This window comes from Eurosta solidaginis, chromosome 2 (assembly GCF_040869045.1).
Source record: "Eurosta solidaginis isolate ZX-2024a chromosome 2, ASM4086904v1, whole genome shotgun sequence".
NCBI classification, from domain to species: Eukaryota; Metazoa; Arthropoda; class Insecta; order Diptera; family Tephritidae; genus Eurosta; species Eurosta solidaginis.
Window position 1 is genome coordinate 80,775,620 of NC_090320.1, and position 14,999 is coordinate 80,790,618.

Consider the following 14,999-nt stretch of genomic DNA (forward strand, 5'->3'; position numbering starts at 1 on the left):
AGTGTGTATGAAAAGTTAAAAAAAATAATAATAAAAGTAATTATACGTTGCAGGACAACATGTGACAGCAATTTCAATTATGAAAAAATTTTCAAGCATTCCAATAACTCCACAAGTTAACATGGAATGCGGAAATTTTTTTATTAAAACGAATGCTTCATGAACTGCAGTGTTGCGGCATACCAATACTATTGAACAACAATTTTTGACAGAGAGAAATGGTTTTCAATCGAACTAAGCTAAACTGTCTCATATGAAAAGTTGCATATTTAGTAAATTAAATTATTTACCTTATATCGTTGCTTGCTAGCCAGAAGCACGGATGTGCAAATTTTCCGATTTTGTGTCGGATTACCCTTTAGATTCTTTAGGTTCTATTTAAATCTACAGCTTCCTGCCTTACATGGAAACCCCAACAATTTTCAATGCCGTTTTCATGAATGTATAATTCAATCACATAAAGTTGGGCTAGAAAAATTAATGTAGCACATTCATGTTTCTGGCTGGCAACAAAGTAATGCTGTTCCTGTTTGTATGACATATTCGTTGATAAGGCTCAACAACCTTTGAATAAAAAGGCACAGAAAACTTGAGCCGTATTACGTGATCCGACTACTTTGCATTTTTTTGTATAGCTGTGTTAACAAAAGATTAGATCAGTTTTTAAAACTTTTGTTGTGCCAGAAAAAATGAATGTGCTACATCTCGCAGAATAAAAGGGATGCGAGCAAAACAGTTATCTCAGTTGAAGGAGCATATTGTGAGTATAATTTGTTGATACATTTTTACATTAAAAACTAATATTTCTAATTTTAAGGGAGCAATAAACTTTGAAACTCGATTTCCCAACATTTTCATTTGGACACATTCTTGCTTCTGGCAAGCGGGCGACGATATTAGGTCTAAAATTAAGATTTCCTTGTTGAGTTTGACAGAATATATATATATATATATATATATATATATATATATATATATATATATATATATATATATGTGTACTGAGTATTTGAACCAGGGATGCACCTTAACGTTAAGCTAATCGTTTATCAAAAAATTTCCACCGTTTCCGTTGAAACACTTCGAAATATTATCGATAAAGAAATTATCAAGATAAATTGTCTCTCGTTTTTAACCGAAACGAAAAGCTTTCGTTAGCGTTAAAAACGTTAACAGAAACGTGATACTTTATGTTTGAATTGTGCTGGCAATGCTATAGCCATGGTGAAGCCGTAAGGTGGCAACAACGAGCGCACATACACACACAAACTCTATGTAATTTGTTTGTGTAATTCGTTGGTGGTAATGTCAAAAATACTCTGAGAAATGTTCGTACTGTCAAAATTCATGAGAAAAGTTGCAATCAGCTTGGATAATGCTTTCACCTTTAATGACTCCGCCATCAATCAGCTTTGCCAGCATAGTTTGAAATTAATAATCGACATAAACGATTTGATTTCGTTTTGATATGGCAGAAAACGAAACGAAATCATTTCGTTAATTTGACGATCTTAACGTTAATAAACGAAACGAAATGACTTCGTTTCGTTTATTAACGTTGATTATCGTAACGAAATGATATCGTTTCGTTGGTTAAGCATGCCTGATTTGAACCATTGTGAATTCATACAAGTGAAAAATCTTTCTATTCTTCCATTGCCATACCTACCTGTCAAATAATTACTGACAGGGAGAATGGCCAGAGACCGGAAGAAAGACTTGTTTTTGGCTCGCGGTTAAGAATTGGAAGTGCCCTGAATTGCTCATTTGTGTTTCAAACCAACTTTGGTTTCAAATGTATCCACAGAAAATGAGACTACAAATTGATATTAATTTTTAAAATATTGTTACCTAGCCTTTACCCGCGGCCCCGTCCGCGAGGAGAAAATAAAATATATGTGTTATTCAAGTTAGCCTGCTTATCAAGTTATCTGTTTAAAAATTATTTTTGTCTAATGTATTTTATTTTTGTAATTTAGTAAAAAAAAAACAACTAAATGAGAAGATAAGCTAAAAGGCACGCTTTCATGAATAGTACAATACAGTTTTTTCGAATTAAAAAAAAAATACATTTTGTTTTTAAATTAAATTAACTGATATGAGAGGGGTGAAAGAATTACTATTCATAGAACAAAGGAGTGAAACTACAATTAGCTAAAACCAAAGAGAATTTTTTAAATGAAAATAGTGTTGCTTTTTCGGGTATTTAGTTGGTTAAAATATTACAAAAATTGTAATTATAGTTATAACAGTTCGTTACACGATTCATTTAAAAAACTCAAAAATAGAACGAAAAAGCAGTGTTAGATTTAAGATAAAACATACCGAATTTTAATTACGAATAATTAGCAGGAAATCCACGGCCATAAAAACCCATAATTTAAAAAGGCATGTGTGCTGAACTACCGGTTGCGAAGAGACATAAAATGATCCCGGAAGGGTCCCAAAATGATACCAAAATAGTAACGAAATGATGCCGACGGGATCCCGGAAACTATACAGAAATGATGCCGGAAAGGTTTTCAAATGATCTCCTAATAGTCCCGAAATGATCCCGGAAGGATCCCGAGAACCATCCAGAAATAATGCCGAAAGGGTCCCAAAATGACCCCGTCGGGATCCTGAACGGATCCCAAAAACTATCCAGAAATGATGCCGGAAAGGTGCTCAAATTATTCCCTAATAGTCCCGAAATTACCCTGACGGCGTCCCGGACGGATCCCGAAAACCATCCAGAAATGATGCCGAAAGGGTCCCCAAATGATCCCGTATCATTCGAGAAAAAATCCCGAAGTTACCCCTACGGGATCCCGGACGAATCCCGAAAACCATCCAGAAATGAAGCCGAAAGGGACCCCAAATGATCCCGAAAAAGTCCCAAAATGACCCCGACGGGACCACGGACGGATCCCGAAAACTATCCAGAAATGATGCCGGAAAGGTCCTAAAATGATCCCCTAATATTCCCGAAATTACCTTGACGGTATCCCGGACGGATCCCAAAAACCGTCCAGAAATGATGCCGAAAGGGTCCCCAAATGATCCTGTATTAGTCAAGAAAAAGTCCTGAATTACCCCGACGCGATCCCGGACTAATCCCGAAAACCATCCAGAAATGTTGCCGGAAGGGACCCCAAATGATCCCGAAAAAGTCCCAAAATGGCACCGACGGGATCCCGAACGGATCACGAAAACCATACAGAAATGATGCCGGAAGGGACCCCAAATGATCCCGAAAAAGTCACGAAATGATCGCGACGGGATCCCGGACGGATACCAAAAACCATCCAGATGTGATCCCGGTAGGTACCTACCCCAAATGATCCCGAAATAATCCCGAAATGACCCCGTCGAGATCCCCGACGGATCCCGGAAACTATGCAGAAATGATGCCACAAAGGTCCTCAAATGATCCCCTAATAGTCCCGAAATGATCACGGGCGGATCCGGGACGCATCCCGAAAACCATCCAGAAATGGTACCGAAAGGGTCTCCAAATAATCCCGTATTAGTCGAGAAAAAGTCCCGAAATAACCCCGACGGGATCCCGGACGGATCCCGAAATCCATCCAGAAATGATGCCGGAAGGGACCCCAAATGATCCCGAAAAAGTGCCGAAATGACCCCGACGGGATCCCGAACGGATACCGAAAACCATTCAGATGTGATCCCGGTAGGTACCCCAAATGATCCCGAAATAGTCCCGAAATGACCCCGTCGAGATCCCCGACGGATCCCGGAAACTATGCAGAAATGATGCCGGAAAGGTTTTCAAATGATCCCCTAATAGTCCCGAAATGATCCCGGACGGATCCCGAAAACCATCCAGAAATGATGCCGAAAGGGTCCCCAAATAATCCCGTATTAGTCGAGAAAAAGTCCCGAAATGATCCCGACGAATCCCGAAAACCATCCAGAAATGATGCCGGGGGGACCCCAAATGATTCCGAAAAAGTTCCAAAATGACCACGACGGGATCCCGGACGAATCCCGAAAACCATCCAGAAACGATGCCGGAAGGGACCCCAAATGATCCCGAAAAAGTCCCAAGATGACACCGACGGGATCCCGGACGGATCCTGAAAACCATCCTGAAATGATACCGGAAGGGACCCCTAATGATCCCGAAAAAGTCCCGAAATGATCGCGACGGGATCCCGGACGGTTGCCAAAAACAATCCAGATGTGATCCCGGTAGGTACCCCAAATTATCCCGAAATGACCCCGTCTAGAGCCCCGACGGATCCCGGAAACTATGCAGAAATGATGCTCGAAAGGTCCTCAAATGATCCCCTAATAGTCTCGAAATGATCCCGGGCGGATTCCGGACGGATCCCGAAAACCATCCAGAAATGATGCCGAAACGGTCCCCAAATAATCCCGTATTAGTCGAGAAAAAATCTTGAAATGACCCGACGGGATAAATGATCACGAAAAAGTCCCAAAATGACCCCGACGGATCCCGAAAACTATCCAGAAATGATGCATGCCGGAAAGGTCCTCAAATGATCCCCTAATAAACCCGAAATGATCCCGGGCGGATCCCGGACGGACCCCGAAAACCATCCAGAAATGATGGCGGAAGGGACCCCAAATGATCCCGAAAAAGTCCCAAAATGACCCCGAGGGGATCCCGGACGGATCCCGAAAACCATCCGGAAATTATGCCGGAAGGGACCCCAAATGATCCCGAAAAAGTCCCGAAATGATCCCGACGGGATCCCGGACGGATACCGAAAACCATTCAGATGTGATCCCAATAGGTACCCCAGATGATCCCGAAATAGTCCCGAAATGACCCCTTCGAGATCCCCTACGGATCTCGGAAACTATGCAAAATGATGCCGGAAAGGTCTTCAAATTATCCCTTAATAGTCCTTGAAATGTTCCCGGACGGATCCCGAAAACCATCCAGAAATGATGCCGAAAGGGTGTCCCAAATGATCCCGTATTAGTCGAGAAAAAGACCCGAAATGACCCCGACGGTACCCCGGACGAACCCCGGAAACTATGCAGAAATGATCTCGAAATAGTCCCGAAATTACCCCGTCGAGATCACCGACGTCCCCTAATAGTCCCGAAATGATCCCGGACGGATACCGAAAGCCATCCAGAAATGATGCTGGAAGGGACCCCAAATGATCCCAAAAAAGCCCCGAAATAACCCCGACGGGATCCCGGATGGATCCCGAAAACCATCCAGAAATGATGGCGGAAGGGACCCAAAATGACCCCGAAAAAGTCTCGTAGCGATCCTGGAAACCGTAAAGAATTTATCTCTCAAAGGTACGCAAATTATCCTGATAATACCCCGACGGGATGCCGGACGGATCCCGAAACCCATCCAGAAATGATTCGGAAATAGTCCCGAATAAGTCCCGAAATGACCCCGGCGGGATCACGGACGGATCCCGAAAACCATCCAGAAATGATCCCGGAAGGGTCTCGATATGACCCTAACGGGATTACAAATAAGGTGACGCTAATTATAAAACCAGGTTAATAAGGCAGCAGGCACGTTGGAGCGAATGAAGAGTTACATAGAAACATACAGGTAAAGCTAATAAAAGCATGCTAATCAATACAATTGAAGGAGGGAGGATGGCGGGAGGGGAAGGAGAGGACCACTGATAGTTTTCCCAAAATTGTTTATATCTAGATCTGTATGTGCCAGATACCAAAAATTATTGATTTAGGAGAAAATTTATATTGAGTTATAACAATTTATAGATTCTACACCAGATAGGATGAGAATGGTGGGAGGGGGCGGAGGGTTTCACTGCTCGCTTTGTAAGCCCTCGACTTATATGACCCATTGACTCTGTAATATTGGTGAAGGCCAGTATACGTAAAGTTATAATGTGTAAAAATTATTAAAAAGTAATTGTTTGAAGGGGTCATAGGCCCCCACACCTCTTTCCATGCTCGAAAAAAATTTTGCTAGTAGACTATTGTCTGTGTCCCAAATTTCATTAAAATCCGTGTAGCCGTTCTGGCGTGATTCAGTCACAAAGACGAAAAAATATAATAATTTAATTATAACTGTTCCTAGGGGCCGGGGAGCTCCTCCCTTTTGAAAAATAGCTAGTAGATCCTTCTAGACTATTGGCTATACGGGTGCAAAATTTCATCCAAATCCGTCCAGCCGTTCTTGCGTGATTGAGTCACAAAGACAAACGTCTGGACAAACATCCAAACATCCAAACATACAAACATCCAAACTTTCCCATTTATAATATATATTAGATTAGATTAGATAGATAAAATATGAGCAGTCAGTTATGCAAACATTTTAAAATATGTAAATAACGCAATGTACCAATCGTCTTAAACATTTTTTGAAAACCACTATTGAACACATGATTTAAGTAATCGAACAGCGACTTTACAGGTGATCCAGGCTGTTTACTATTGTGAACGTTTTTTTTTTCAAAATATTCGCCACTTGTATGAATTCACAATAATTTGAACATTATAAAGTGTCGATTGCGGTAAAGCGAAAAAAAACAAGTAAGGAAGGCTAAGTTCGGGTGTAACCGAACATTACAAACTCAGCTGAGAGCTTTGGAGACAAAATAAGGGAAAATCGCCATGTAGAAAATGAACCTAACTCTGGAATGTGTTTGTATGACATTGGTATCAAATGGAAGGTATTAAAGAGTATTTTAAAAGGGAGTGGGCCATAGTTCTATAGGTGGACGCCATTTCGGGATATCGCCATAAAGGTGGAACAGGGGTGACTCTAGAATGTGTTTGTAGTGTTTTTACGATATGGGTATCAAACGAAAGGTGTTAATGAGTATTTTAAATGGGAGTGGACCTTAGTTCTATAAGTGGACGCCTTTTCGAGATATTGCCATAAAGGTGGACCAGGGATGACTCTAGAATGTGTTTGTACGATATGGGTATCAAACGAAAGGTGTTAATGAGTATTTTAAACGGGAGTGTGCCTTAGTTCTATAGGTGGAAGCCTTTTCGAGATATCGCCATAAAGGTGGACCAGGGGTGACTAGAATGTGTTTGTACGATATGGGTAGCAAACGAAAGGTGTTAATGAGTATTTTAAATGGGAGTGGGCCTTAGTTCTATAGGTGGACGCCTTTTAGAGATATCGCCATAAAGGTGGACCAGGGGTGACTCTAGAATGTGTTTGTACGATATGGATATCAAATTAAAGGTATTAATGAGGGTTTTAAAAGGGAGTGACCCTTAGTTGTACATGCGAAGGCGTTTTCGAGATATCGACCAAAATGTGGACCAGGGTGACCCAGAACATCATCTGTCGGGTACCGATAATTTATTTATATATGTAATACCACGAACAGTATTCCTGTCAAGATTCCAAGGGCTTTTGATTTGCAGAACTTTTTCATTTTATTCTACTTAATATGGGAGGTGTCACACCCATTTTACAAAGTTTTTTCTAAAGTTATATTTTGCGTCAATAAGCCAATCGAATTACAATGTTTCATCCCTTTTTTCATATTTGGTTAGAATTATGGCATTTTTTAATTTTTCGTAATTTTCGATATCGAAAAAGTGGGCGTGGTCATAGTCGGATTTCGGCCATTTTTTATGCCAAGATAAAGTGAGTTCAGATAAGTATGTGAACTAAGTTTAGTAAAGATATATCGATTTTTGCTCAAGTTATCATAGAATCCATGCTCCTACCAAATTTCACAAGGAGTGGTTCATTTTTGTTCGACTTATGGCATTCTAGACAAATTAAATGAAAAAGGGCGGAACCACGCCCATTTTGAAAATGTCTTTTATTTTTGTATTTTGTTGCACCATATAATTACTGGAGTTGAATGTTGACATAATTTACTCATATACTGTAAAGGTAATCAATTTTTTGTTAAAATTTGACTTAATTTTTTTTTTTTAAGTGGGCGTGTTCTTCATCCGATTTAACTAATTTTTGTTTAGCACATATATAGTAATAGTAGTAACGTTCCTGCCAAATTTAATAATGTTATCTTCAACGACTGCCAAATTACGGCTTGCAAAACTTTCAAATTACCTTCTTTCAAAAGTGGGCGGTGCCACGCCCACTGTCCAAAACTTTACTAATTTTCTATTCTACGTCATAAGGTCAACCCACCTACCAATTTTTATCGCTTTATTCGTCTTTGGTAATGAATTATCGCACTTTTTGGATTTTTCGAAATTTTCGATATCGAAAAAGTTGGCGTGGTTATAAGTAGTCCGATTTCGTTCATTTTAAATAGCGATCTGAGATGAGTGTCCAGGAACCTACATACCAAATTTCATCAAGATACCTCAAAATTTACTCAAGTTATCGTATTTACGGACGGACTTACGGACGGACGGACATGGCTAAATAAATTTCTTTTTTCGCCCAGATCATTTTGATATATAGAAGTCTATATCTATCTCGATTAGTTTATGCCGTTACGGATTGCCGTTATGCGATCAAAGTTAATATACTCTGTGAGCTCTGCTCAGCTGAGTATAAAAATGTTATTTATAGTAGTAATAATGTACATTATGTAAAGGAAAAACGAAATAATGTGTAGTGAGAAACAAATACATCATTCATAAAAATATACAATTTGGTTGGAATCGGATCATATTTTTAACATAAAACCGATATTTTCAATTTCCAGCTATTACAAGGGTTGGAGAGCGGTAGTACGCAATGGTTTAATGAAATCGAAATGGATATAGACTTCCTTATATCATGTCACGAAATTTTTTATGCTGGCTGATCTGAACCCAGAATAAATTGGTATTGCAAATGGGCGAAAGCAAACGATAACCACGCCCAGTTTTTCGATATCGTAAAATGGAAAAATGCTATCATTCTTTACCAAAGAAAAATAATCTCTGCTACTGCTACTGCTCCGACTCTGAACATGATCAGAGCATAGAGCAGAGCCGTAGCATAAAATAGTGGTACCATTTCTTATGCGCTGCTACGAGCTACGTAGTTTTTTAGAGCGGAGCAAAAAGCAGAAAAACAGTTCCAAACAAAATACTACTTGCAGTGGAGCGAGGGAAAACAAAACAATTTATTGCTATATCAATGAAAGGATAACGGTTTTTACAGATTACCCTCATTATCTTGACCTTGTAAATTGTCTAAATATCAGAGAAAGAGAACCGCCAACAGAACGAATAGTGGGAAACTGTAAAGCATCAAATCGCGGGTAGGTAATTCACCATTGGGGAAATGTGGCATGAAATTCTTCAATTTCAACGCTAAAAAATAATATTTTTATGTAATAAACACAATTTAACTATTTTTTAACGTTTTCAATAACTTTTTTTTGTGAAATTTCAACGAAAATACCGCGTTTTTTGCTAATCTTCAAGTAGGTAATGTGGTGAATTACCTACCACCAGTTTGACAATTTCTCTTGCTGTCCGTCGTTGGTTATTCTCTATAAAATTATATATCCTACTTATTATTACACTGTCCTCGCCTTTCTTACATTAAGTTGTTTGTATGCTCTTTTCCATCGTAAAATATGTACATATCTGCTCTCATTCCAGCTTTGCATATTAGATAGTCTTATGAATAAAGTGTTTAATCTTATTCCTAGCATATCCGGTTTTGTTGTAGCTGAAACTGCGCTTTGACATTTGAACATGGTTGAAAAGTAAGTTTGATGTTTTAAATTTCAATACAAGCGTTTCGACGTTACCAGACTCGATCGATTCTTTAATCAATGACCGATGATTTAACACCGATGTTACGACCCTAAGGACATCGATATATCGTCCTTTGATTAACTCTGAAAATTAATGGGTAGTTATTTACGACAGTGAGAAAAAAATTGACCGTTGATATTTGATATGGCATACACGGTTGCCACTTTGGACCAAAAATGGTCCATTCTAAACCCATTTGATCAACCGGTCCCTTTTTTCAAATTTTGGTTCTTTTTAGGCACACGATTTTTGTACTTTTCTTTCCTTTTCACTGACTTAACATGTATGTACATAAAATTTGCCACACTTTAATTAACCCACATATAATTTTCAGTTTACTTAAAGGGAATTCCTACCATGAAAATTGCTCAGTCAATAAAATGTAGCGGAACAATAACATTTCACCTAGGAGATAATTGAGGTGACACATTAAAAGGAAAAGTGCAGGATCTTAGGGCAAACACATTGCCGTCAATTATGTATTAAACAACGGACTTATCATCAAAATTCTGTTTTGTAGCTAGATATTTCTATCGGTTATGTGATAGATTTTTGCACCAGTCCAGTTAAAAGAATTAACCTCAAATGCCACTCGCTTAATTTATGTTCTAGCATAGCGAGAGATATTAAGAGTTTGTAAAGGAATATATCAACGTGCCGAACAAAAAGTAAAACTTACCAATTTTTTACCAAGATATTCTACGTAAAAATTTTGAGAGAGTTACTTCTCTTTTGGCACGTCGATATTTAAGTCTATCTAACCCTGCTCAAAGCAGTTCAATGAGGTCAAACAATTCCAGGACTATTGTGGTGTTAAGCCACGCAAGATACATGAAAACTAGGTATCTTGGCACAAGAAAAGCGAAAAAAGTATTTTTATATTCTGATACGTAAGTCCTTTTGAAGCCCGAAGTTAAACGCGAACTGCCTTCATGTCTTGTACATCTATAAGCAGTAAAATGAAATTTACTGCTTTTTTATTATTTTTTCATAGAATAGATTGACTTACACCTAGGTAAATCACAAAGTCCCCTATACTCCGTATGCTATACTTTACTCAAATTTTAAATTGAAAACCGTGGAAACAACTCTTAGTTTTTTACATGAATACGGCACTCTTGTGAAATGCCCCACGGTTTTTATACTTTGAAATCATTTTTACAGTAAAATTTTATTATCATGTTTTTTTGCAGTAAAAATATAACATTTCTATGTATAATAAATTTTCAGGGAATAAAAGCAGTAAAATTTATTTTACGCTGCTTTTTTGCCTTGGGACATTTATTTAGGCTGGGAAATTAAAGGTTTTTGTAATATAAAGCAAAGTTTAAATCTTGTTTTATCTTTAAATTTTAATTATTAATTTTAAAGTTGGCGGCCACCGTGGTGTGATGGTAGCGTACTCCGCCTATCACACCGTATGCCCTGGGTTCGCACCCCGGGCAAAGCAACATCAAAATTTTAGAAATAAGGTTTTTCAATTAGAAGAAAATTTTTCTTAGCGGGGTCGCCCCTCGGCAGTGTTTGGCAAGCGCTCCGGGTGTATTTCTGCCATGAAAAGCTCTCAATGAAAACTCATCTTCCTTGCAGATGCCGTTCGGAGTCGGCATAAAACATGTAGGTCCCGTCCGGCCAATTTGTAGGGAAAATCAAGAGGAGCACGACGCAAATTGGAAGAGAAGCTCGGCATTAGATCTCTTCGGAGGTTATCGCGCCTTACATTTATTTTTTTTTTTTTATTTAATTTTAAAGTTGATGAGTAAATTGATGTCGCAGAAATATATTTGCACCAAAATTCCTAAAAGGCAGTAAGTGAACTTTACTGTGTTTTTGCTATGGACGGCAGTTTACACATTATTACTTTCTCTTTTATTGATTATATATTTTCGCATTTTTAGGGTGGATGAAGATCGAAGAAATAAGGTCAGTAACAATATTCCTAGCACTAGCGTACAAATTGGTGGTCATAAAAGCAGTAGTGGCAGTAAGAATTATAAAATGCAGAATACCTCGAGAAATCACCAAAGTCAACACCCGGACAATGCACAAACCCGTAGCAAAGTTACTAGCACACCCGAAAATAATGCATCCACCGCTAACGACTTTGATGAAACACCCCTTTATGCTCATTCTTCTTGGGTACTGCCACCAAAGATATCAAGCACAGTGACACATACGAGTGTGCCACAGACATCACCAATGCCACTTACAATTTCTACCGAAGCTATGTTGGTGACTGCAAGCAGTTCTTCGGCAGTCGAGGTGGCTGCATTAAATGAATTGTCAACATCCCCTTCGTCATCGTCACTAGATTCGTTCTTGTTACGTGGATGGTCTCCAGTGCCGACTACATCAACCGATACCTCACATTGGCTCACTAAAATGAATTGCCGAAACGTTACAAGAAAACGTAAAAGGCAACATTTGATTAAAAATGCTGACGAAGTAAGTAGAACAGTATGTATAAGATAATGTAAACATTAACCCCCTTAAGCCCACTTTCAGAATGACAGCGATTTTTCGTAGGAAGTCATGCCGCCTACTTTTAAAAATGCAGAGTCCTTTCTTTAATAAGAGTTATGCTAATAGAAGCTTAATGAAATAACTAGTCAAGTTTTCTACATTAAAGCCCTAATTGAACTCAATCTTCCATACAAAATACAAATTCTTAATTATCTCATTATTGCTTTATTGAATGCCTAATGGGGGAAAAATTGCGGCTGTTGACAGATGTTCGCTTAATGAAGCAAAGCTTCCTGTATGAAAAGCGAAACTTAATTATTTCATTAAATAGAATTGCGATCCGATTAAGTTTCTGTGTGAAAACGGTATTATATTCATTAACATAATATTCAATCTAAGTTCCTTTATTTAATTTTTGATATAATAATCCACACCGACTTCAAGTTTCTTAAAAAACTAACTAGTTTCAATTACATTTTTCATGTCATATTTTTCTATCGTCCCAACGTATGTGTTTAAAATTAAAATTATTGAAACAATTACGCATAACGGCAAGTTATTTTTTTAGGTCAGAGTTAATTTTAAAAATTAGTCAAAAATGTATGAGTTTAACCCCCTCATGTCAGGTTTACTCTGAGTTAAAAAGCTAAATTTCCGTTCTGCAAGTGGGTCTTAAAGTTTATAGGAAACCATTACATAATCAGCCCAATTCTAAACGAAAATTCCGTGCGAGTTTTTTCCCTTCTCCCATTCCATTCTAAATAAAAATTCCTTGTGAGTTTTTTCACTTCTCCCTTTCCTCCTATTCTGAACAATGTTCGAAAAAGCGGAAACCGGTTATGGGAGAAAAGTAGGTATTAGGAATGTGAGGGAGAGGGAGATCTCTCTGCCATTTCACAGAAGTTGTTTCACTAGTTAAATTAAAGGGAATGCATCAAAATAGTTAAAGGAAATTGGTTATTTTAAGAAAGAACACTTATTTGTACAAATTTGTGCTAAAATATGTATTTACATTCCACCACAATATTCTCACTGTTAATACAACAACAACAACAACCACCACAATATTCTTTATTTTAAGTCGAAAAGTATATCATAAGCAACGGAAGAGATCTTCGCATATTTGATGCAGCCATCCAGAAATTAGGCAGGGATTTTTTAAGAAGGCTTAAATAGATTTTGGCATATGGCGAAAGGGGAACTCAACTCGACTTGGCCGCCAGAAAATTGCTTTGCAGAATGAATGCAGGCAACTCCGGCGGATTTGTGTTATCCCGCCGGTCTTCTTATGATCCTCTGTTGATGTTGCTGTGGCACCAATTCATTACTCATTTCAGTGAATACCACATGAAATGCAATAATGTGCATTGTTTATACCTTATTTCTTAATTTCAAACAAATTGGCAACAATAATTAAACTTTACAATTTTTTAAACAAATTAAGAAATGCGCAACGAAATTTCAATTGACAAAACAGCTGACTTCGAAAATTCGAAATTCATATTCCCCAATTATTCTTCTCCCTAGGAGAAAAGAATTGGAGGAATTTTTCCGCGGGAATAAAAAAATCCGCGAGAACAAAATTCCGCAAGAATATTTAGAATTGGTCTGAATATAAACGAACAATACAAAACAGAAGACTTAAACAACGTACTTGATAATATAAATATGTATAAATAACTCGCCCTCTTCATATATGTAGTTAAGCTGTAGTTACCCACGAACGTGCGTACAAAAAACGTGTCCGCTGACACGACCTATCCTATAAATGTGCAATGTAAACGAAAACTCACCGACGTTCAACGCAAGTACGTACGTAGCCCGGAACGTAGAAATCAAAACAATTTTGAGTTTTTCCGTAAGAACGTGTCAGCTGATCGCTCTCTCACTAGACAGAGTTGCCTAGTAAACTTTTGTGCGCTAATTTTTGACCGTTTGCAGTTTTATGCAAAAACACCTAATTAAAGTTTGAAAAATTGTGGAAATAATTCGAAATAATTATGTAAAAGCGCAAATTATTAATATGTAATCTATTTATACTTATTTAATATTAATTCCAGCCTTTTACAACATCAAAAATTAAAATAGAAAAAGTTGATGTTTCCATAAGCATGCCTTCAAACACGTCAATGGCAACATTTTTTTCGTTGCCACTACGGGCATAAATTTCGCTCAAATGTGTGTACGTACGGCATACGTATACGTACGTTTCACACGTCGGTGGGTAACTGCTGCTTTAGAGTCCCTCCGAATTTCAATTCAAGATTCACAAACAGATTGTTTTAAATTAACAAAAAACAACAAACAGAAATTCTTACTCTGCAAATTCCTCAAAGGCCTGTTAATCTGGGCGAAATCTATTTTATCAAAATTTTTGTGTTTGACAAATCTTTTAGCTATTTTTTGTCTAGTTTCCTTCGGATTTTTGACATAAATATTGCCTGTATCGAAATTTGCTATATTCTCTCTTTTTTTATTTATTTTGTTTATAACATATTTCTTTTTTTGGCTCATTTCATACGCGATTATATTGTAATCAATATCGGATCTATTTAAAAAATCAATTATTTTTATTTTAGTTGTGCTATGAATCGTATTTTTATAAAATCCAGTTCCTTTGATAACAAATTCTTTAATATCTTCAATATCGTTTGAATTTCTCAAAATCCTAAGATGGAGATGGTCTAAAAGAGTTGAAGGGAATCTTTCAACGTCTGAATCACGTGTATGCTCTTTTGGTTTAGTAAAATGCGCTGCAATCTTTTTTCTCCACAAAACATTTTTATTAAAGCGTTATTAAATTGATTATCCATTATTAAAAGTTTTGGATTGCCTGATATTGATATTCTTTCGCCAAA

The 14,999-nt window shown here is 37.6% G+C and overlaps 1 protein-coding gene across 1 annotated transcript in view; it reads left to right on the forward strand.

The window, feature by feature from the left end:
• Nucleotides 1–14,999, forward strand: part of CycE (cyclin E) — a 185,727-nt gene that overhangs the window by 93,924 nt on the left and 76,804 nt on the right. Inside the window, exon 3 of the mRNA XM_067765908.1 lies at nucleotides 11,577–12,123. Coding sequence (XP_067622009.1) covers nucleotides 11,577–12,123 — 547 coding nt within the window. The remainder of the gene's footprint in view (nucleotides 1–11,576; nucleotides 12,124–14,999) is intronic.